The 23923-nt window shown below is 39.9% G+C and overlaps 1 protein-coding gene across 4 annotated transcripts in view; it reads left to right on the top strand.

Moving 5' to 3' along the window:
- The first annotated feature begins 20244 nt into the window (after nt 1-20244).
- Nucleotides 20245-23923, top strand: part of LOC122081820 (phenylalanine--tRNA ligase beta subunit, cytoplasmic-like) — a 69903-nt gene continuing 66224 nt past the window's right edge. For 2 of the 4 annotated variants that reach the window (XM_042649158.1, XM_042649166.1), the window contains exons 1-5: nt 20246-20452; nt 20584-20639; nt 20727-20824; nt 20977-21106; nt 21192-21307. In XM_042649158.1, coding sequence (XP_042505092.1) covers nt 20395-20452; nt 20584-20639; nt 20727-20824; nt 20977-21106; nt 21192-21307 — 458 coding nt within the window. In that variant the 5' untranslated portion in view covers nt 20246-20394. Of the gene's footprint in view, nt 20453-20583; nt 20640-20726; nt 20825-20976; nt 21107-21191; nt 21308-23923 lie in introns of all 4 variants that reach the window. The other 2 variants (XM_042649173.1, XM_042649149.1) reach the window with 2 other exon arrangements.

The raw sequence follows: 23923 nt of genomic DNA, 5'->3' as shown, positions 1-23923 counted from the left end.
AATCCCAGCTCAACCCTAGGTCGAGTTAGGATATCTCAGCCCAAGTCGAACCCAGTCTAGCCCTAATGGACCCTAATTGGGTTATATTAGCCCAACCTAGCTTGGTCCTGTAATTCTAAACCATAGCCCACCCTATGGGCTAAAATCTCAATCCAGGCCTTGTTCGAACTCAGGGTGGGTTCGGGCTGACCGGGCTTTTTTACACACCTAGTACATACTTTCTTGGAGTTTTGGTCGTCCAAATTTCTTGTTGATTTTATTTTGCAGTATATCAAACTCCTTACATGTTGAAAGTTGACATGTGAATAGAGTAGGAGTGTCGATTTTAGGCCCACAGAGCCCAACACATTTATAAACAGATAGTACACAGTGCAGCCGCCTAGCCTAATGAGCGCCCAACCGGCCCGACACATTTACAAGCCCGACTTGAACCGACTCATTTTAGCCCGACCGCTTTAATACTACTTGTATTTTTAAAATTTGTTTGTATTTAATGCTAAGGTTATGTGATATGTACAGTTGAGATGGTGGTGATTGTTATCTAAATATTTATTTTTTTCAAGCATAGTTTAATTGATTTAAACTTGCTCAAACTAGGTTGTGTAGGCATGGTTTAATTGATTTAAGTTCTGATGGGTTAAAGACCAAGTACCTTAGTAACTTAGTTACTTTGCTCATATTTGGCTTAATCCATTTTAACTATGTGATCTTTCTTTGTTATGCCCATTCTTGCCTCATTTTATTGGTATTCCTTTCAAGCACATTTAAAAGACCAATTTTAAAGAGGACCCGTTTAAAGCCTGTTTAAAGTAAAATAGGTTTATGGTCTGGTTAAGACCCGATTAAGGCCTGTTTATGGCAGTCCGATTATCAGTGCCATGCCCGCACTAGCTAAGCTCGTTTAGCTTAACGGGCGTTCAAGATGCAGCCCTAAAAATTGACCAAGCCCGATTAGGCCTCGACCAAGACCGACCTAGCCCGATCGATTGACACTCCTATAATAGAGTACCTTGGGATATATTTGTCCATCAAACTCCATAAGACGTTCAATGTGGCAGAAATTGGCTTCCAACCAGGGATATCTTCTAGTTGGTTGGGCCTAGGGATGTCAACCGGTCGGGTGGGGCCAGTCTCGGTCAAGCTTAATCGAGCTTAACCACTTAGAAGCCTTGCACCATGAACACCCATTTAAGTAAATGAGTCTAGCTTTGGGGGGCATGATATGGTTTATAATCGAGTTGGTCAGTGTTGAGGTTTAATCGAGCTTCCTTAAACGGGTCTTAACAGAGCCTTAACCGGGTTAGAAACCTATTTAAGTCTAAACGGACTCTAAACGTGCCTACCTAAAAATTCTTTTGTTAAGTTGGTTTAATGCCCATAAATATGTTAGGCAAATCTTTAATAAAAAAGATGAATGATATGAGACTATGGTTGTTCTTACAAAGATTAATAAGAGATTATGACATTTACAACTTACAAAATAAAGCTTAATTAAATCAAATCCTATTACAAAGCAAAGGGTAAAAAAGTTTAATTTGTTTATTACTAGTAGTGGGAAAATATAAATTTTATGTAGTATTAAAGGGGGTCGAGCTGGGCGGGCTACAACGAGTCGGTTCAAGTCGGGGCATATAACGTGTCAGTTCGGTGGGAGCCCAACGGGCTAGCTGCTTGCATTTTGAACGCCTGTTTAATAACGTGTCAAGCCCGACACGTTTATTAATAAAGCCGGTCCAAGTCGGGGCCATAAACGTGTTGGGCTAGGTCGGGCCTACCTGTACGGGCTCAAAATTGACACCCCTAGTTGGGCCGACCATGCATCTAGTTTGGGCAAGGGTATACCTAATTATGATGTGTGGCATATCTAATCTTTAAAAGGACCTCTTGAATGGTCATCCAGAACACTGACCTAGATGCCTAGCAATGGTCTCATGGTTTATACTTTTGGGATGGATCAGTATTGGCTTTTGGAATACTTGACATGCTCAACAGTTGAATGGATCAGACAAAAAAAAAAACATAATTACTTACTTGGCCACCCCTTGTACTATGGCCAAATTGCTTTATACCCCATGAAATCGAACGGTGTTAACTACTATTAGTGGTTAAATGGAAAATACCATTTTACCCTTATGAGTCATTGAACTATTAAACTTGTGAAATTGAAATAACTAACTTACAACTTAAGGTATTAACCTAAAAATATCCAAATTCATCGCTGCCGGAAGTGACGGTGAAGAAGAAGACTAATTGCTGCAACTCCTTAGTGAAAGTAGAGGAAGATTGCAAGTACTGGAGGGTCATTGGTTGAAGGGATTGCTGGGAAAGGGAGAGACTGAAGGAGTGAGTCTTGTTATAAAGAAGTACATGATGTTGAAATATAATCAATGTTGCTGAGATAGCTTGGCTTCCTTGCTTGTTGTATCAAAGAGGATCCACATAGATGTTCAAGCAGCCGAACTGGGTTCGTTGAGCCGTATCATAATAGATACACTCCTTAAGGTTTGGAACATTCACTACATGAGTGTAACCGGAGTATAGTGTGTTTTACCTCCAAGATGAAACGATCATAGAATGGTTGTCTGATCACACATAAACTTTGATTATTTGGGATAGTAAGGGTAGGCTCACCAAATATGGTTTAGAAGAATGGTTTGAAGTGTCACACCCCGTTCACACAGAACCGGACCAGTGACCGAGTTAACTCCGGTTAACCTAAACCTGTCAGGATCATCTGATACAATACCCCACCACAGCATACCCACATCTAAAATAAGTGTTCAAAAGTTCAACAGAAGACATAAATTACCTGTAAATATCCCCAATATATTTGATACCCAAATTGTAGTATATAGCTAAGTACATGTGGGCCCGCAAGCATAATATTTACACAAAAAGAATAACAATTTACGTATCAAGTACACAAAAGGGGAGGTCATCCAAAAAATCAAAAAGCGAAATCCGGTACAGTATCATTACTGCAGTCTCGCAGCATAGCCCTCGCACAAGCAATCAACACCGTGCACATACTCCTCAGGGACCCACCAATCCTCAACAGGAAACTCGACTGTGGGGCCCGACTCCTGATCTTCAGGCAGGTGACCTACAAAATCCTCTAAAAGAGGTGTGCACGTGGGATGAGTTCACTAGCTCAGTAAGTGGAAAAAAAGACCACACAAACATTCACATCCATGTGCGCTATATGCAATGCAATTCATTTTAATATTATCCACATACACAAGATTACTAAATCTCAGGTTATGTGCTATTCACAACCATAGTGCGCGTATGCCCCTGGCACGAGCCGCGAACTCCATCAAGCGATACGCCCATAGGGTTGTCAGAGAAGGCCCACCGTGAGTACTCAGAAAAGTAAAGCATGCCGACTACTAGCTCTCAATATAAAAGTAAATGGCAGAAATGCAAAGGTGCCGACCCCGAAAATTTAAAAGCAGTACGATTGGCCCTCTTGAATATACCACTGAGGTTATCGACTATCATAATGACCCACCGAGCGTATGTCTAACAGCCACAGTGACCCGACAACCGCGACCACTGCTTCCCCCCAAGTGATAACCCAACACCTCAACCCCTGTTGGGAAGGGTCATAGCACAGAGAATGATAACCCAAAACCGCATGCTCCTATATGACAAAGTACAATTGCATAGTGCCACCGCGTCCCATACCACGAGCCACCAATGCACTCGTTTCCAAATCGACTACGGCGTCTAGTCTAATAATGCATCATGCACAGTAATCCAACCATTCGTCACATAAATACATCAATCATTTAGCATTGAGAATGTAAAGCACAACACATATCATAAATAATTTGTTTAGAATGCACAAACAATGCGTGTGAATGGCATATGAGGATGACTAATCAACACATAATTTTAATGATGACATGACTAGTCTAGATACAATTTAATGATGCAAAAACAAGCTTAAAATAAAGTCAAATGTCCTCTCCCCACTTACTTGTCGAGCACAAAAGCTCACGTTCGGTACGGGTGATATCCGGCGTGAGAAATGTAAATTCTAGTGGAACCTATCATAAGCGAATGAGGTCAGCATTTCACCACATTGGGGTCAAAACTAACGAGATTTGATGTTTAAATCATATTTAAAATCATAAAATAAGGTTGTCCGCCCATTTTGGGCCCATTCGGCCTCAAAAATCCGACTGGTGGGCCAACAGGTGGGCCAGACAGCCCACCTGTCTTTGCCTGTCAGTCCAACAGGCGGGCGGGTTTGCCCGCTAGTCTTTATCCACCGGTTGGAATTTAGGTTCTGCCCCAACAAGCGGGCGGCTTCGCCTGTCGGTCTTCGCCCACCTGCGGGGGCGAAAATCGGTTTTCTCCTTTGAAATGCTCCTCAACCTTGGGAAAACCAAATGGGGATGTTCCAATCACATTTTCCACACATCTAAGGTCTTATAAGATTATTCTAACCTATATCTAAGTTAGATTTAAGGATTGAAAAGCAATCTTACCTTCTTTGCTCAATAACTCTTCCAAAACCCCAAAATCACCTCTTAACTAAATCACCAATGCTTCTCAAATATTGAAAACACTTATTTAAACCTTCAAAATCAACACATAGACCATTTATTAAACCTTAGATTCATCATCTCAAGTGGGATTAATAAGATCTCAAGGAACTCTACCCAAATCAAGGGTTTCACTTGGGGTTTTGTGAAAGTTTAAGAAGTATAGCCTTCGCTCACCTCAAATCATAGGTCTCGTGTTGGGGATCGCTTTTCCGGTGCCGAAATGAGAAGGCCAAACCTCGGCGTCACTTAAAATCATTTATTCCTCCTTTTCTCTTCCTTTATTCTTCTTCATTCTCTTTTTCTTCCTTTCTTTTCTCTCTCTTATTTACTTTTCTCACCCACTCTTTAATGCATTAAATGAGAAAAGAAAAAACACAATAAGTACTATTCATATTAGAGAATATCTAGTAACCACATGGGTGGGTCACACTGGTGGGCGGGTTCACCTGCCTGTGATCGCCCACCTGTTGGTCAAAATTTAACCAAATAATTGAGATTTCGATGGAATTCGACTCTCAGCATGTATCTCACTCTTAGCACAAGATATATAATATGTATACACTTTAGGATATGGCTACATACCAGCATTACCCGTACATGGCCTTATGATACGTGCATGTACACGGCTTTGGTACACCCATCTCCTTTGGCACTGACTCGGACTTGTCTAGCCAACCTATGCTCAAAGTCACCCTTGCCATCATGGTCCATAAGGAACCCACCTTAACCCTCTCTGGTTCGGGTCTTGCATGGTTAAACTGGGTTAACTGTGTAAGTAAACCAGGTTTTAAAAGTAGGGTATCACATTTACCCCCATTTTTGAAAATTTCATCATCGAAATTGGCGTACCTGGTTGTTCGAAAAGATGAGGGTACTTGGCTTGGATTTCATCTTCTTTCTCCTAAGATGCTTCTTCAAGTGAATGGTTAGCCCATCGCACCTTTACGAAGGAAATGGAGCGGTTGCGAAGGGTTTTCACTTTTCGATCCAAGATTTCGGTTGGCTGTTCTTTATAGGTCATATCAGCTTCTAGATATTCTGGTTCCACGGATAACACATGTGATGGATCATGAACGTATCGCTTCAGCATGGATACATGGAATACATTATGAACATTTCCAATCGAATGTGGAAGAACAAGCATGTAGGCTACTGAGCCAATCCGAGTCAAAATTTCAAATGGGCCAATGTATCTCGGGCTCAACTTACCCTTTCTATGGAATCTATGCAACACTTTAGTAGGAAAAATCTTGAGAAACACATTTTCTCCCGCTTGAAACTCGATGTCTTTTCTGCGGGTGTTTGCATAGCTCTTTTGACATGACTGAGATGCCTTAATCCTTTCTCGAATAACATCGACCTTGTCACATGTCATCTGTATCATTTCAGGTCTTAACATTCGGTGTTCGCCTACCTTATTCCAATATAGAGGAGTTCTACGCTTCCTACCATATAATGCCTCATATGGAGCCATCCCAATTGTAGCTTGATAACTGTTGTTATAAGCAAACTCCATAAGGGGTATATATTCTTCCCAACTATCACACATTTCCATTGCACATGTCCTGAGCATGTCTTCTAATATCTGTACGGTTCGCTGTGACTGACCATCAGTCTGTGGGTGGAAAGCAGTACTCAAGTTTACTGTGATCCCAAAGCATGCTAGAAACTTTTTCAAAATCTGGAAGTGAACCTTGGGTCCCTATCTGACACAATGCTCACTAGCACTCTATGCAAGCACACTATGCTATCCATATAAAGTTGTGCTAACTTGGCCATAGAGAATTTGGTTTTGATGAGAATGAAGTGAGCAGTCTTAGTAAGCCGATCAACTATCACCCAAATCACATCCATCCCCTTAGGTGTGCGTGGTACTCCGGTGACAAAGTCCATCGTAATCTTATTCCACTTTCAGTATGATATTGGGAGTGACTGAAGAGTACCATACAGTCGATGCCTCTCAGCTTTTACTTTTTAGCATGTAAGGCAAGTCGCCACATATAGGGCTATTATGGTTTTCATGTTTGGCCACCAGTAGTTTTGTTTGAGGTCCTTATATATCTTTGTACTTCCTGGGTGAAGTGAGTACTCAGAGCTATGTGCTTCCTGCACTATCTTGTCTTGTATCTCCAAATCATCGGGCACACACAACCTACCTCGAAATAATAATGCCTTGTCACTGGCTAAAATGAAGTCAGGGTTATTCATTGTTTACTCTTGAATCTTAATTCTGATCCGTTGCAACTCAGGATCCAAAGGTTGTTTCATTATTGCCTCTTGCCTAATAGACAGATGCACCTATAGAGCTGCCAGGGATATAGTTAACCATTTGATGTTTTATAGTTGATATTCAAGCTCTAAGGTTGCTCCTTCATATAAGAGGGTTTCATCCATTAGCATCGCCTCTTGTACAAGTTGTGGGCTAACTGTTAAGTACGAGAGTGACATAGTCTGTGCCTTCCAACTCAACGCATCTGCCACTACATTAGCCTTGCCAGGATGATACTGAATGTCACAGTCATAATCCTTCATGAACTCGAGCCATCTCCTCTGCCTCATATTCAAATATCTTTGGGTGAAAAAGTACTTAAGGCTTTTGTGATCACTGTATATCTCGCACTTCTTCCCATACAAATAATGTTTCCAAATCTTTACGATAAAAAATAACTGCGACTAATTCCAAGTCATGAGTGGGGTAGTTATTCTCATATTCCTTTAGTTGTCGGGATGCATACGCTATCACCTTACCGCGTTGCAAGAGAACACAACCCAACCCGACCTTAGAAGCATCATTGTCGACTGTCATTCCACCTGTGCCTTCAGGGATGGTCAACACAGGGGCTGACACCAACCTTTTCTTCAATTCCTGAAAACTCTTCTCACATTCCTCTGTCCATTCAAATTTTACCCCATTTTTGGTTAACTTAGTCATTGGTGCTGAGATCTGAGTAAAATTCTCAATGAAGCATCGATAGTACCCAGCTAAACCCAAGAAACTTCTAATTTTTGTAACGTTCTTGGGGTTTTTCCACTCTACAACTGCTTTCACCTGATCAAGATCCACCTCGATTCCATCCTTAGACACTACGTGTCCCAGGAATCCAACTTGCTTAAGCCAAAATTCACACTTACTGTATTTGGCAAACAATTGTTGTACTCTCAGCCTCTGTAATACCATCCTCAGGTGTTGAGTATGCTCATCTTCCGTCTTAGAGTAGATCAAGATGTCATCAATAAAAATAATTACCATTTATCAAGGACATCGTGAAATACTCGATTCATTAAATCCATGAATGCTGCCAGTGTATTGGTTAACCTAAAAGATAACATTAGGAACTCATAGTGACCATACCGAGTCCTGAAAGCTGTCTTGGGTATGTCACCGCTCTTTATCTTAAGCTAATAATAACCTGATCTAAGGTCTATTTTTGAAAATACATTTGCACCTTGTAGTTGGTCAAATAAATCATCAATGCGTGGCAATGGATACTGGTTCTTAATGGTTAACTTATTCAATTCCCGATAATCGGTGCACATACGCAAGCTGCCATCCTTCTTCTTGACAAACAATACTGGGACACCCCAAGGTGAAAAACTTGGGCGAATAAACCCCTTCTCCAATAATTCTTGCAACTGCATCCGTAAATCCCTCAATTTGGCTGGTGCCATCCTGTATAGAACTTTTGACACTGAAGCTGCTCCAGGAATCAAGTCTATGGCAAATTCTAACTCTCTATCAGGCAGTAGATGCATCAGATCATCTGGAAAGACGTCAGAAAATTATTTAACCACCTCTACCTCTTCTAGAGGTGTAACCTTTGCATCAACATCAATTACCGATGCTAAGTAACCCTGACATCCACTTTCCAACAACTTTACCGCTTAAAGAGCGGAGATGAGGACCTTTCTAGCCCGTTTTATTTTATCTGCTTGGTATACCAGTTCTTTCCCTTCATCATTTGTCACCCTAAATAATTTTTTGGCACACATCACATTTGCTCGATGGGCCGACAATCAATCCATGCCCAGTATAACGTCAAAATTCTGCTTGTTGAATTTGATGAGTTGTGCATTCAATTTCTTTCCACTGATTTCAACTGGGCATGGCCCATACACCTCCTTCAACTATGTAACTTTTCCTATAGGCATACTAACAATCATCTCATGATCTAGTGTCATGGGCGCCATACCAAGTTTCTCAGCAAATCTCTTAGATATGAACGAATGTGTAGCTCCTAAATCAAACAAGACATAGGTTGGTATACCCGATATAGGTAGAACACCTAGTGTAACAATGCATATAAGTATAGCAGGTCATCAAAATTCAACATAACGAAAATCTTAAATTAAAATGAATCTACTACCACTTCTGTGCTGGCCTCAGCTTCCTCAGCTAATAAGGCATACATTCTTCCTTGCAGTTGATTCCCCTGAGTTAAGGGAGGTCTGTACACAGAGGGCTGACTGGATGGTAAGGCTGGTCTGACTCGACAGTCTTTGGCAAAATGCCCATAAGAGTGGCAATTAAAGCAACGGATCTGTGACACCGAAACTGGGGCAGGGACCCTTTGTGCTTGACCTGATGTAGATGGGGGACGGGGTGGCCTTGTGACTGTAGGCACCATACTAGTGTTCGGGTGAAAATGTGTAGAGCCCGGACCACCAGCTAGTCGAGGAAGGTAGCCAGATGGCCTATAGGGCTGTCTGTATGTAGGCCTAGAACTATACGACCCACAGTATACCTTGGATGAGTTGCCCATATCCGGAAATGGAATAGTCCTCTTCCACAATCCAGGTGTGAGAGATTGTTTTCCCTTCTCCCTATCTTCCATGGTTTTAGCTTTTTGCACAATCTGGCCATAATCTGTCAAATCTAAGACCTCGAGCACTGACCCAATAGATGCCTTTAATCCCTTTAGAAACCTTGCAGCCTTTTCTTTAGTTGACCTCATAAGCTTAGGGGCAAAATGGAACAAGCTTTCAAATTGTTGTTGATACTCAATGATAGTCTTATTCCCTTGAGTCAAGGACATGAATTCCGTCTTTTTACGGTCTCTGAAGCTACGAGGGTAATGGTTTACCAAAAAAGACTCCTTGAACTGCTCCCATGTGGGTTCCGGATGTGCGGCAAACAATATAGGCTAGAGGCTTGCCACCAAGAGTTGGCTTCATTCTTGAGTTGCATCCCTGCACAAATAAGCTTCTGTGCCTCAGTGCACTCAACTACCTCAAATATCTTTTCCAGCTCTTGGATCCATTGGTCTGGCTCTAGAGGATCACTCCCCACCTTAGAAAATATAGGTGGCAAGTTCCTCTTGAAAGATTCCACTACCCTTGTCGTATTATTTGTCGATGGGTAATTGGGTGCATATGACGAATAGTAAGGGTACGGAGGGAGCACCATATATGGAGGAGTGTTGAGCGACAGGATTGGAGGTGTACCTCCGGCTTGCTCATGTGGTGTCGTATTAAATGGTGCTCCTCTAGTTTGTGCTCCCATACCAGACCCTACAGGTGGGCCTTGTGGAGTAATTATCTGAGGATGTTGATCGGGTTGAGGAAGGTCTAACTGTTACTGTATAGCAGCCATAAATGCCTGCTGCTGCTGGTGCATTTGTTGATGGAAGGCTTTCTGTGACTGCTGGACTATGGTCACAACATCACTCGGAGTGATGACAGGTGGAGGATCCGGAAGTGTGGTCAAAGGTGGGTCCCTTTGTGCCACACCCTGGTTAAGGGTTTCTTGAGGTTGTGAAAGTGTGGTTTGCCCCACAGAGCGGGACCTTTGAGGATTTGGTGGTCGACTGATAGGACAAGGACCACGTGAGGTTCCTTGAGCATTGCTACCGGATCTAGTGTGTACCATCGTGTCCTTGCACTTGGATCATACCGTACACAAAACATTGGTTAAGTACCTTAGAACTTACATAAGCACATAATTATTTCTCATTCTATGACATAGCCCACGAATTCAATTTCACTCTATGGTTCACATACTCTTAGGTTGACCTTAAACTTTCAACCTGACCACATAATCATATGCCAAAACACGGGGTATTGTAGTGTATGATGTCTTGCATCCAACCACAGCTTAGCCCCGAGAGTACTGTGCTAGCACTTCGACAAGTAGGATGGTGGTCCCACTTGATTTTTTTTATTGTTATTAGTATTTCCTTTATTATTTTTAATAATGTATTATTATTATTATTTTATTTATTATTTTTATTTTTATTTTTCCTAACCGGCGAGCGACCACCGATGGGCAGCTCAGGTCGGGGCCCGTCGGTCCAACCCGAGGCGGACTTAAAGGGGCTTTTAGCCTCTTTAATCTTCATTTCTCCCATCTTCTACACTTAGGCTCAACTCAAGGAAATTTTGGAGGGTTACTTGGCGCATCCACTCACAATTTCATTCAACGATTCCACGGATTTTGGAAGATTCAAGCACCTTTCACTCTCAAGTAAGTCTCTTCTTCATTTATCTTTTTGGAACAAATATTTTGGGTGTTGAATCCATCCATACTTCCCAAAACTTGGTTTTTTTTCATGTTTCTTTCCATAGAATAGTCATTCCATGTGAATATGATGCTTCCTTTGTGACTCATTCATAGTTTTGAGCTTTGCTACCCAATCTATGAGAGAAAATCCCAAACCGTGCCCTAATTTCTCTAATTTGGGGTTTTCTTCTATTTCTTCTCTTTTCTCCCCAACTAACAACTCAAATGAGATTTATTATCCTTGATTTGCACTTACATTGTTGGAAAGATCATGGAAACTTGTATATGCTTGCAATTTCATCTCATTTCTATGAAAATCCATCTCTTTTGTTTTAGGTTTCTTGAAAAAAAAAAGTATGGGGTTTCTATGATTCTCTTCACTTTGTTCCATACTTGGGAACAACTTTGAATCACTTACCATTAATTGTTGGTGCAATGATATTTGACTTACACTTTGAATCCATACTTGTGAACAACTTTGAATCTCTCTCATTCCTTGCACCTCAATGTCATAATATAAATTTTTGCATATTCTTGGTTGTATAATGATAGGTATTACTATCATTGACATGTAAGTTTCAAGTTCTACACTTTTATAGGATTTTCATTATCTTGGATTGAACTTGCACATTGAAATTGGGGGCTTTCTACCATTTGACACCAATTACCCCACTTGAGGAAATTCTTATGAGGTTTTCCATCACTTCTCACTTACCATGCTTTATACTCCTTTGTTACTCTTCTATTTTGCAACATGCTAGTGGATGTTATGTTTGGGGATTTTCCTCATATCATTTCTCCATGGCTTAACCAACCCTCTTTTTATGATGATCCACATTATGTATTTAGGTGCATTTACATGTGCTTGCTCACCATGCTGTTTACTTCCTTTGTCATGCAACATTCTTACTTATCACTATTTCTTCTCTTTTCTTACTAGGATGTCTTATTGCAAGGGCAAGGAACCTGCATCCTCTTCCAATAGACGTAGGGCCACAACTTCAAAAAGAAAGGGTGTAGGGACGAGTTCCGCAGCCCTTCGTACAAGGCAACAAGGACATGCCCCCATAGATCCTCTAGACTATGATGAGGGACTCTTCCGGAGTTTGAGAGCAGCAACGAATTGGCAGACATTTCTAAAGAAGTCTGTGATGATGGAGAAAATCATGGTAACTTGTGATTTCAATAAGATTCAACGACAAGAGAGGTTTACTGCACTGGGTTGGCAGTCCATCCTTAATATTGACAGCCCATGCTATGAACACCTGGTTTGAATATTTTGTTGTAATTTGAAGGTCTCTTACCAGTATGGGGAGTACTCAATCACCAACATAGTGAAGGGGGTGTACATTCGTTTGACTATGGATACTCTTGCTAGTATTTTAGATATATCATCAGTTGGGCATTCAACTCGGAGGCTTGTGTATTTACTTGCTTGGTTCAGTTTAATTTGCTCCTTAGAGGAGGTCATAGGAACCAAGTGGGCCTCATGGCAGCCTACATAGCCTTCTGCATCTATAAGGCCTTGGAGGGAGGTGCCAAGCATTTATGCTTGCCCTACATTATACTTAATACTATGGATCATCATGCCACACATCCTGAGGATGGAGGTTTCCCATATGGTAGGACCCTCACCAGGGTTTTCGAGTTCTTTGGGGTGGATTTGAGTGGTGAGGAGAGAAAGACTCCAGCGGACAAATTTAGAAAGGAAAACCTACACAGGATGGGTCTCCAAGCTCTTACGATGTACCTCAGAAGGCAGGAGATCAAGGAGGTAGGAGCAGGGGAAATGTCCACATGGAGGAGGAGGAAAATAGTGAGGAGGATGAGGATTATGTTCCTCAATTTGAGGAGGACTTTATGGACAAGGATATCCTCGAGGAGGAGCCTCTTGATTCGAGAGATGCTGATTCTGACTTTGTTAGGGTTGCAGACGCACATCATAAAGCCCCACCACCTAAGAGTGGCGCATTTGACTTTGAGAGCATGATTACCAGCATGATGGGCCTTAAAAGATAGGCAAGATCAGCTCTTGAGAAGACTAGATGAGAGTGCTACTAGAGAGAAAAATATCTTAGAAAGACAGGCTATATTAGAGAATTCCTTCATAAGATTAAGCGAGGAATTGGACACAACGATCAATGCTATTTCAACGGACTTTACCCGACTCCGGAGGGATGTGCAACTAGTGAATGCGACTTTGATTACTACGACCGCTGGTTCAATGTTAAATCGAGGCCCAGGAGGGATGGAGTAATAGAGCTATATGATAATGAGGGTCTCTGAGGACTTAGCTTACCTATCCTAATCAGTTTTATACTTGTCTCTGTTGTTTATGTGTTTATGGTGGACTATATATATATTTTTTTGTATTTTTCTCTGTAATTTGGACTTACTAGTATGGTGTTATGATGTTGTTGGTGACTTTTAGTTAGTTTTGTATGCTTGATAAACTTATTATAATTTGGTTGTAACAACGTTAGTTAGTCTTTGTTGATTATGCTTATTCGTATATGTATGTTGTCTATAAGGTGCTTCTATCTGAAAAATTTGGGAAATCTTGTTTTAACGTTGTTATGCTGCCGAAATTTTGTTAAATCCGTACTCGATGGGTTATGCAATCAAATAACTAATCTTTTATTTATCCAAGCAAACTTTCTTTAATGCATACCATGAAATGCAATAATTATATACAACCATTTTTTTTTTTTGGCATTTAGTTCTTTAAAGTGTTTTACATTCACCCAACCCCATTTACTATTATAGATTCTATGGGGTCTAAATGGTATGCCGTGAGTGGATAGAGCATCAAGCTCTGATACCACCATTGTCACACCCCGTTCACACAGAACCGGATCGGTGACCGAGTTAACTCTGATTAACCCAAACCTACCAGAATTGTCTGATACAGTACCCCACCACAGCATACCCACATCTAAGATAAGTGTTCAAAAGTTCAGCGGACTACTTAAATTAACTGTAAATATCCCCAATATACTTAATACCCAAATTGTAATATATTGCTAAGTACATGTGGGCCCGCATGCATGATATTTACACAAAAAGAATAATAATTTACGTATCAAGTACACAAAAGGGGAGGTCATCAAAAAAATAAAAAAGCAAAATCCTGTACGGTATCATTACTACGGTTCTGCAGCACAACCCTCGCACATGCAATCAGCACCGTGCTCATACTCCTCAGGGACCCACCAATCCTCAACAGAAAACTCGACTGTGGGGCCCGACTCCTGATCTTCAGGCGGGTGACCTGCAAAATCCTCTAAAAGAGGTGTGCACGTGGGATGAGTTCACTAGCTCAGTAAGTGGAAAAAAAGACCACACAAACATTCACATCCATGTGTGCTATATGCAATGCAATTCATTTTAATATTATCCACATACACAAGATTACTAAGTCTCAGGTTATGTGCTACTCACAACCACAGTGCGCGTATGCCCTGGCACAAGCCGCGAACTCCATCCAGCGATACACCCATAGGGTTGTCAGAGAAGGCCCACCGTGAGTACTCAGAAAAGTAAAGCATGCCGACTACTAGCTCTCAATATAAAAGTAAATGGCATAAATGCAAAGGTGCCGACCCTGGAAATTTAAAAGCAGTACGATTGGCCCTCTTGAATATACCACTGAGGTTACCGACTATCATAATGACCCATCGGGCGTATATCTAACCGCCACAGTGACCCGACAACTGTGACCACTGCATCCCCCCAAGTGATAACCCAACACCTCAACCCCTGTTGGGAATGGTCGTAGCACAGGGAATGATAATCCTAAACCGCATGCTCCTATATGGTAAAGTACGATTGTATAGTGCCACCGCGTCCCATACCACGGGCCACCGCGTCCCATACCACGGGCCACCAATGCACTCGTTTCCAAACCAACTACGACGTCTAGTCTAATAATGCATTATGTAGAGTAATCCAACCATTCATTACATAAGCACATCAATCATTTAGCATTGAGAGTGTAAAGCACAACACACATGTCATAAATCATTTGTTTAGAATGCACAAGCAATACGTGTGAATGGCATATGAGGATAACTAATCAACACAAAATTTGCATGATGACATGGCTAGTATAGATACAATTTAATGATGCAAAAACAAGCTTAAAATAAAGCCAAATGTCCTCTCTCCACTTACTTTTTTGTTACAAAAGCTCACGTTCGGTACGGGTGAGATATGGCGTGAGAAATACAAATTCTAGTGAAACTTATCATAAGCGAATAAGGTTCGAATTTCACCACCTTGGGGTCAAAACTAACGAGGTTTGATTTTTAAATCATGTTTAAAATCATAAAAGAAGGTTGCCTGTCCATTTTGGGCCCATTCGGGCTTAAAAATTCGATAGGTGGGCCAGACAGCCCACCTATCTTCACCCACCGGTCCAACAAACGAGCCAGATAGCTCATCGATTCAATTGGTGGGCCCCTTAGGTGGGTGGGTTCACCTGCCGATCTTCGCCCGCCTGGTTGAATTTAGGTTCTGCCCCAACAAGCGGGCGGTTTCGCCCGTCGGTCTTCGCCCACCTGTGGGGGCAAAAATCGGTTTTCTCCTTTGAAATGCTCATCAACTTTGGGAAAACCAAATGGGGTTGTTTCAATCACATTTTTCACATATCTAAGGTCTTATAAGATGATTCTAACCGAGATCTAAGTTAGATTTAAGGATTGAAAAACAATCTTACCTTCTTTGCTCAAGAATCTTCCAAAACCCAAAAATCACCTCTTAACTCAATAAATCATCAATGCTTCTCAAATCTTGAAAACACTTATTTAAACCTTCAAAATCAACACATATACCATCTATTAAACCTTAGATTCATCATCTCAAGTGGGATTAACAAGATCTCAAGGAACTCTACCCAAATCAAGGGTTTCACTTGGGGTTTTGTGAAAATTTAAGAAGTATAGCCTTCGCTCACCTCAAATCGTAGGTCTCGTGTTGGTGATCACTTTTTCGGTGTCAGAATGAGAATGCCAAACCTCGGCGTCACTTAAAATCATTTCTTCCTCCTTTTCTTTTCCTTTATTATTCTTCGTTCTCTTTTTCTTCCTTTCTTTTCTCTCTCTTATTTACTTTTCTCACCCACTCTTTAATGCATTAAATGAGAAAAGGAAAAACACAATAAGTACTATTTATATTAGAGAATATCTAGTAACCACATGGGTGGGTCACACTGGTGGGCGGGTTCGCCTGCCTGTGACCGCCCACTTGTTGGTCAAAACTTAACCAAACAATTGAGATTTCAATGGAATTCGACTCTCAGCATGTATCTCACTCTCGGCACAAGATATATAATATGTATACACTTTAGGATACGGCTACATACTAGCATTACATGTACATGGCCTTATGATACGTGCATGTACACGGCTTGGGTACACCCGTCTCCTTTAGCACTGACTCGGACTTGTCTGGCCAACCTGTGTTCAAAGTCACCATTGCCATCATAGTCCATAGGGAACCCGCCTTAACCCTCTCTGGTTTAGGTCATGCATGGTTAAACCGGGTCAACCGTGTAAGTAAACCAGGTTTTAAAAGTAGGGTATCACATGAAGCCTTCGGCAAAACCAAAGAGGGAAATCCAAACAAAACCGTGAAGTAACACACATTGTAGAGAAGTGAGGAGAGAGATAATTCTAGCATTTGCAAATAGCAAATTTTGTTATTGCAATGCATTGTATATATAAATAGGTACAGGTGCTACCCATACACGTGTTCTATCTACATATAGATACTTATACGTATGGTAGAAAATGTGTACATTAAGAACTGATGTCATTCATATGGGTGGTTATGTATAAGAATGGTGTGTGTTTAATTTGGATAAGTCTCTCTTCATCACACCCACACCCGTACCTAAACTAATGATTTAAAAGCACCCCAGGAACCTCCCACACACACAAGAATAGGAGGAGTCTTTCTCCAAAGGGCTTGCTTTTTAAGAAACAAGTCTATATTTATATGCCCACCTTTCCTATCCTCCCAAACCAATGTAGGACTAAACACTTTAGCTTTTACTCAAGGCTTTTGAACTTTGATTCTAAATTTTCCTCCAAAACTTTCGAGCTCAAAACTGAAAATTAAATTAAAAGTAAACGGTGATAGTAAATATACTTAAATACAACAAGTCTTAGAGACCTACATCACCCATCATTCAGTAGATAAAGTGAGGAAGACGAAGGTTCTATTGCACGATGAGTCTACTAATGAAGTTCAAATTGAATATGAGGAGTTCAAGACCAAGGTCTCTCTGTTGTTTCTTATTGTCCATTCCGGCAATCTAACGCTTGTGCATAAACTTCTGGTAATATTTTTAGTTGGAGAAATTGCACCCCCCTCACCTGTACTTTGAAACATACCATAACTCTCCCCCGAGGTTCATAGATTTTACTACGTCCCATTATTCCCTAATGGTATTAGATATGCAACTAAAAATACAAACTTACCCTCGTCATCTCTAAACCCAAATTGAATTTATGCTAGAACTTCGAATCCTAGCCTCTATAGCTCAGCGGCATTCTTGTTATCAGGTGATTTTTGGTTCAAGCTCTCTTATGAAGTAATTCTTGTCCAAGTAAGAAGAAAGCATATTCTCGGATCTATAAGACAAAATATGACCTACAAGGCGAAAAAGATGACCAAAGCCATAGGGAATCTAAAGAAAAACCAGTTATTGTAACTGATGGGCATTACACTAGGGAAGTAACTCTTCCACGTCCCAACCAATATGAGGTTAACTTTGGTACCCATCAAGGTACTCGTCCCTCCAATAGCTACCACATAGGTGACGTCGAGCACCACTATTTTACAGAAATGACTAATATCATATGATCTGCCGAAATGTGTTGGGAGTCTCTATAAAATCTCAGTCGCCATCAGCATCATCATCACCGCCGTTGCAATTTCGTGCATCCACATACTCACAAATGCACATGAATAGATGAATTAATTATCCATTTTTGTTCAGTATTAGTGATAATATTTTTTGTTGTAAGGGGAATTGTTACAAATCAATGAATATGAGGTTACAGGTAAAAAAATTTATTTGTAAATTGTCACAAAGTTTTCATCGATCTCCTTTTTCACTATATACAAAATTATTTGGATAGTTAAATGAATGATTTGATAATGGCATTCATTTTGTAATTTTAATATTAGTTATCTTTTTATAGTAATTACTTTTCCATTATTTTCAATATTAGTTGTTATCTTGTTAAAAAATAATAAAAAATAGTTATCTTTCCCTTAGAATGGTAAATAATGGTTTGATTACAAACTCTATTTATCCTTTTATTTCAATATTAATCATCTTTCCCATACAATTTATTACATGAACATATCAAATCAATATTTTGATTCATAGTTGTTCACTTGTTTGGCTTGAGAAAGATTAAGGATGTGAATTTGAAACTGAAACTGAACCAAGTTGTTTACACCGAAACTGGAAAACTGTATAGTAAATGGTTCGGTTATGGTTTCAAATTTTAGGCCAATTAGCCAAATGGGTCGAAACCGAATTGAGCCGTTTAACCTGTTGGTTTCCAACTTAATTGAAACCGTGATAATCGAACAGTTTAAATCGTCAAAACTGATTCGATTAACCCTTAACGATTAAATAAGGCAGGGCCATAATCGGTATATCATTTAAAAAAAGATAAAAACCCTAAAGTAAAAACAATTAGGATTTTGAAGCTTTGGTATGCTTAGTGATTGGATGTATGATGCAACTTTTGGAGGTAATTTTTTTTCTTTTAACCTCGTATGAAATTCTTTGAACATTAGATTCATATTCTAAGTAATTATTTTCTTCCTTTATAAAGTTGAGAACTTGAGATGGATGAAGATAAATTATTTGAAGCCTTGGAAGATGTGTTTTCATAGCCTTCTACTCCTACTTTAGCATTATCCACCACTAATACCGGTGTTCATTAGTCTTTAGTAGTTTTGTTTGTAATTTCACTTTCTCAATGTAATATTTTATTTTACTTAGTTGTTTGATTGTTTAAAAAAAACATAATGGTTTGCATTTCACATTCTCAAGATTGAATCGTTTATCACCAAAAGCAAATTTTAGTAAATATGCGAATAAACTAGCCAACCTATTGCTAACCATTTATAAACTATATAGAATAAACATAAATCAAAACCATTTAAAGCTGTGAAACCGAAGCCGTTTAAAAACCGTGGAACCGAAACCGTTTACAACCATTTAGTAAATGGTGTGGTTTTTGTTTCAGCCAAATAAATGTGAACAAACCGAACCGCACTGTTTAAACCGAAACCAAATTGATTAACACCCTTATAAAGATGATTTAAAGTCACCAAATATTTCCTCACTACATGTTATGAATGTAAGATATCATTGTAGTTCAAGTCCGAAAACAAACCGATATCAACCCAATGTTGAAAAATCAAAATAAACCGAAATCATTCCAATCCAAAACTGATTGAAAACTGAAGTTCTTGAATAGTTTGGTTTTGATCCTCTCATTTTTAAAGCAGAATTGATTCAGCCCATATGAAATCGAGCCGAACCGACCATTTGAAACCTTAACTCACCTCTTCCCATTATTTATTCACCAAAAAATGAAAAAAAAGAAGGGAAAGAAAAAACCCCCACAGTTTTTTTTTTTTTGTAGAGGGAACCCAAATGAGGTGTGAAGATGGAAGTCAGCTAATTATTATTATTTGGGATATCACTGTAGTTTAAGTCCGAAAACAAATAGATATCAACCCAATGTTGAAAAATAAAAAAAAAACCCGAAATCATTCAAGTCCAAAACTTATTGAAAACTGAAGTTCCTTAATAGTTTGGTTTTGATCCCCTTATTCCTAAACCGAAACTGATTCAACCCGACTGAAATCGAGACGAACCGACCATTTGAAATCTTAACTCACCTCTTCCCATTATTTATTCACCAAAAAATGAGAAAAGAAAAAAGCAAAAAAAAAAGGGGAAAAAATAAACCACGCAATTTTTTATTTTTTATTTTAAACGAAAACAAAACGACGTGTGAAGGCGGAAGTCAGCAAATTACTATTATTTGGGATTTTTGTTTTTTGCGTAAGAATTCAGCTAATTCCACATCACTGTATAAAAGATTTCAATCTAACGGTGTATTAACCCAGACAGATCCTAGGTGCTAGAGCAAACTTCCCAAGTCGTCATTTGAGCGGCCGTTCTTTACAGTATCAAACCTTCACCGTCTACGGTTTCTACTGCCTTTAGGTTTTTCGCTCTCTTTCCTGTCTTTTCCATGGTATTCGCGTGAAGAGAGAGAGAGAGAGAGAGAGCACTTCGAAGCCATGCCGACTGTTAGCGTTGGAAGGGATCGTCTCTTTGAAGCCTTAGGGAAGACTTACAGTACGTTTCAGAAGAGAAGTCACATTCCTTTCTTAGTTCTTAGTTGCAGCATTTCGATTTTATCTATTGAGGTCAAATCCAATAATTCGATTACTGAGTTATATGAATCTTTTCTTTTTCCTGAATGTCAGCTCAAGAGGAGTTTGAAGAACTCTGCTTCGATTTTGGAATCGAGCTTGACGACGTTGTAAGAACTTCGAGCTCTGTCCTATTCTAATAATCTTTAGAGATAAAAATATTTGATTAAATAATTGCATTTAACTACTGGTTGCAGACAACAGAGAAGGCTATTATTAGGAAGGAAAAACATTTGGAAGAAGGAGCTACTGAGGATGAGGAGGTTATCTACAAAATCGAAGTTCCCGCCAACAGGTCATGCCCAGAACCTTGATTTACCTTTTTGTTTTGATTGATAATGGGGAAACTCGTATTTGAATGTTGCAGACTGCAAGTTCTATCCATATGGATAAAGAAAATTAGTGGAAGAAAAACAATTATCATCAATTTATTTTGTGTCTGTGTAGATATGATTTGCTTTGCCTCGAAGGGCTTGTGCAATCACTCCGCATTTTCAATGGGCTTGATGAGATTCCAAATTATAAGCTGTCCAAGGTTCCAAGTGACTCCATGCTTAAAATGCATGTAAAACCCGAGGTAATGCTCTATGGTTTAATACTTCTATGATCTGTTTTAATTCTACATATCTTTCTTCTTACATTTCAAATGTGTTTATCTGTAGACTTCGATGATTCGCCCCTTCATTGTCTCTGCTGTTTTAAGAGGAGTTACTTTTGATGAAGCGAGATATAACAGCTTTATTGATCTTCAAGACAGGCTCCATCAGAATATTTGCCGGTAAATCTTATAACCTATGTACTAATTACACTTTGCCCCATCTTCTGGTTTTACTTATGTAATAATAATTATTATTATTATTATTTTGTGTGTTTTATTATCAGATTTTGGAAATTGCTCATGCCACTGTGATTTGAAGTTGAGAAAAATCTTTTTTATTCACTCTTTGAACTCTGAAACTTTTTTTTCACTCTCCTACATCTTATGATTTGGTATTTTGGTTTCTACTATGAGTCAAGACTTAAGATATGCTATCTGATAAAGCATAAATCCATTCCAAGTCTGAATACAACTCAGCTGAACTCAGCCTTACACCAATTAAATGGGTTTGGCTACATGGATACTTTTTCTCCAATTAACTCTATTCAAAGCCATCCTTGTTACTGGTCCTAAGCTATGCTTGTCTTTACTCACCACTTCTTCTAGAATCATTTTGGACCTCCTTGAGTTCTTTTTAGCTCCTTTGTGAATCAAACCACCCCTCCATGATAGAGAATTCACAAGCCTCCATATTACTTGTCACACTTCTATATTCATAGCCGTGTGACCTGGGCACCATTCGGTGGCCAGCTAATCCTCCAGGATCACAAATGCAGTACTTTAACAACACAGTTTACAAGATAATCTAACATAATCACATAGATAATAGGGTCATATTGTAAGTATAGGTTGATGAGTTGCTGATCTTACCATAGTTAGTTACAAACATTGTTCTAAGATCACCATCCAATAAATATAGTATCAACAAGCAACTTTATATCTACACAAAAAGAATAAAAAAGAATACGGAATGATGCCCATCATCCCAACAGATATCTGAAGGCCCAACCCTCACAGTCATAGTCCTGGTCGTGCTTCACGTGCTATTGAGTGAATGACTCTTCGACTATGCTAATCGGGACCTCACTCTTCTTGAGTACTTGTGCACCTAAATCACTCTCTAAAAAGAGAAAACAACATGGGATGAGCTTCTTAAGTCCAGTGAGGTGTGGGGGTATACAAGCACACACAACAATAATAATTCTACCTCAAACAAGTCACTTAATGCAACATGAGTCCATTTTAAATATTTTACCTAGAAAATCACACTAAGTCCAATGGCTTGGTTTTAGTGCTATGCAACGTAGGTGGTATCCCTTTTACCAAGGAAAAAAATGTAGTTGGTATCCCTCTTCACTAGTAACCTTCGGTCCCATGGTGATACAAGCTAGTTCCAAGCAGGATCATACCGATCCCTACATTTATACTTTGGTACCCGGTAAGCCCTTAGGAGTTTCCCCCTAACTGCACCGGCCCAACCGTGTAGCGCCGGTGTACGACATACACTCATCGTACAACGGACTTGGTATTCTGGAACAAACCTTGGACTTACCCGCTAGGATTAGCCAATACCTCATCCCATATTGGCAAGGGATTGTAGCATTAGTGTTGTGATCCTAGCCATGCACACTATTCATTAATGCAATCACAACAATGCAATACAATACACATGCACCCAAGCACACTGTACCTGAATCCCCTTTTGGCCTCACCATGCCCCTCACCATTCATATCCACATCTCATCCACATTCTCACATTTCTACACACTCACACTTTCCACATACTCACATTCATTCTCCAATTCACATAACATATTCATAAATAAAAAAATTGATGCACAAACACGTATGTCACCACAATATGAGCATGCAAGAAGAAATTAAATCATAAACACTTCATAAATTAAATCAAACACCCACTCACCTAATTTGTACGCAAATTGAAGCAAGTTATCACCTCCCGTAGTTCCACGTATCCTTCCTGCGTAAAGTTAATTTAACCTGTCCAATGTATGTATAGAAGTCAACTTTTTATCCCTTATACTGTTAATAAAACCCTACAAAAATCCCCAACCAACACACAATTTATGTACTAAAGCTATTGTAACCGGTTAATGGGTCCGGTGGAAGTTCCTGACCGGTTGATGCCAACTGGGGGATCAATCCATAGGCTCACAATATGGCCAATAGCCAACCGGTTGATGCAACCGGTGGATGGGTTTTGATCAACCGGTTGGGTCAGCAGGTTGGCCCAGAATTGGGGTTTTCCCCTTCTTTGGCTCTCCAATTGTGGTTATTTATTCCTAGGGTCATTCTACTCATCCTAGGGCATGAAAGCTTAGTTTCCATAGTGAGGGATTCGACCCTTACCTACCCCTTGGTTCAATTTGTTGATCCTCCCCAATTAGGGCCCAATTTTATGGCTCTCATACCTACATGCTAGGGTAAATTGAATTAGGTCACATAGATATGAGTTCCACCTTCCCAAAGCTCCCCATTTGGTGTACCATGTATAGAGAGCTTCCCCCTGCTTAGCTTAGGTCATGATTTCGTAGAGCGGAGAGAGTGAAATGGAAGTTATACAAGAGAGAGGGAGAACTTACATTGACAATGTGGGAGGGTGATCTTCACAAGGGATACTTGGAGCTCCTTCTTCAACTCCCCCTTCCTTCTCCTTCTCTTTCTCCTTTTTCTTTCTCTCCTTCTTCTCTTTCCTCCTTCACTGATACAATGAACAAATGAGAGGTGGTTGGGCTTTAAAATAGGCTCATTTAATGACTACAACTTGTTTGGCTA

Source organism: Macadamia integrifolia, chromosome 1, assembly GCF_013358625.1.
Source record: "Macadamia integrifolia cultivar HAES 741 chromosome 1, SCU_Mint_v3, whole genome shotgun sequence".
In the NCBI taxonomy this organism is placed as follows: domain Eukaryota; kingdom Viridiplantae; phylum Streptophyta; class Magnoliopsida; order Proteales; family Proteaceae; genus Macadamia; species Macadamia integrifolia.
This window is presented reverse-complemented; position numbering and strand designations above follow the sequence as displayed.